Below are 646 nucleotides of genomic sequence, written 5' to 3' on the forward strand. Positions count from 1 at the left end.
TCCCCCAGACCGCCAACATCACAATGTTCGTGAGAAAGGTGAAGCACTTAGACCTGCCTCCACCCTTGTTTGCCCCGCTTTGAGCCCTTGAGCAAGGCCAACCCCATCATCTGCTCCCCCAGATGCCCTAGATGGCTGCTCTCTGCTCTTCCAGGCGACCCCTGAGGAAGGGAGCAGCTGAAAGAAGAAGAATGTGTAAATTACCCGTCATGATCTGGAGTCAGTCCATACTGATGAGAGCGATTCAAGTGGATGATCAAACATGAGGCCCGACTCCAGAAAATGTTTCTGCTCCGTTTAGAAGGGAGGGAGTCAGCAGAAACTTGAGGAAACCCAATAAATGCAGTAATTATTTTTGTATTTTTTAGATTTTATATCCAAAAGATCCTTAGAACTTTGGTTACTTGTAAAACATCATTTTTAAATTTCAGTCATGCATTTTATTTTTAATTAGAAGTTTACATTTTAACTGTGAGGCTGCATGAAGCAGAAATGGATGAATAGCATTTAAATGAAACACTTTGTTCAGTAATCCAAAAAAGTTCAATCTGGTCCTCTGGACATTCAAAAAAACAAAAGCAAAACAAAGCAAAAGCAAAAAAAAAATCTAGAAACGTTTCGTCTCTCATCCAAGAGACTTCCTCAG

The 646-nt window shown here is 41.0% G+C and overlaps 1 protein-coding gene across 1 annotated transcript in view; it reads left to right on the forward strand.

Annotated features, from left to right (window-relative positions):
- Positions 1-319: 319 nt before the first annotated feature.
- LOC119417446 (teashirt homolog 2) overlaps positions 320-646 on the forward strand; it is a 121618-nt gene continuing 121291 nt past the window's right edge. Inside the window, exon 1 of the mRNA XM_037684655.1 lies at positions 320-345. Within this exon, the coding sequence (XP_037540583.1) occupies position 345 (1 nt within the window). The 5' untranslated portion in view covers positions 320-344. The remainder of the gene's footprint in view (positions 346-646) is intronic.

Source organism: Nematolebias whitei, chromosome 11 (assembly GCF_014905685.2).
Source record: "Nematolebias whitei isolate Nwh7 chromosome 11, NemWhi1, whole genome shotgun sequence".
NCBI lineage: Eukaryota > Metazoa > Chordata > Actinopteri > Cyprinodontiformes > Rivulidae > Nematolebias > Nematolebias whitei.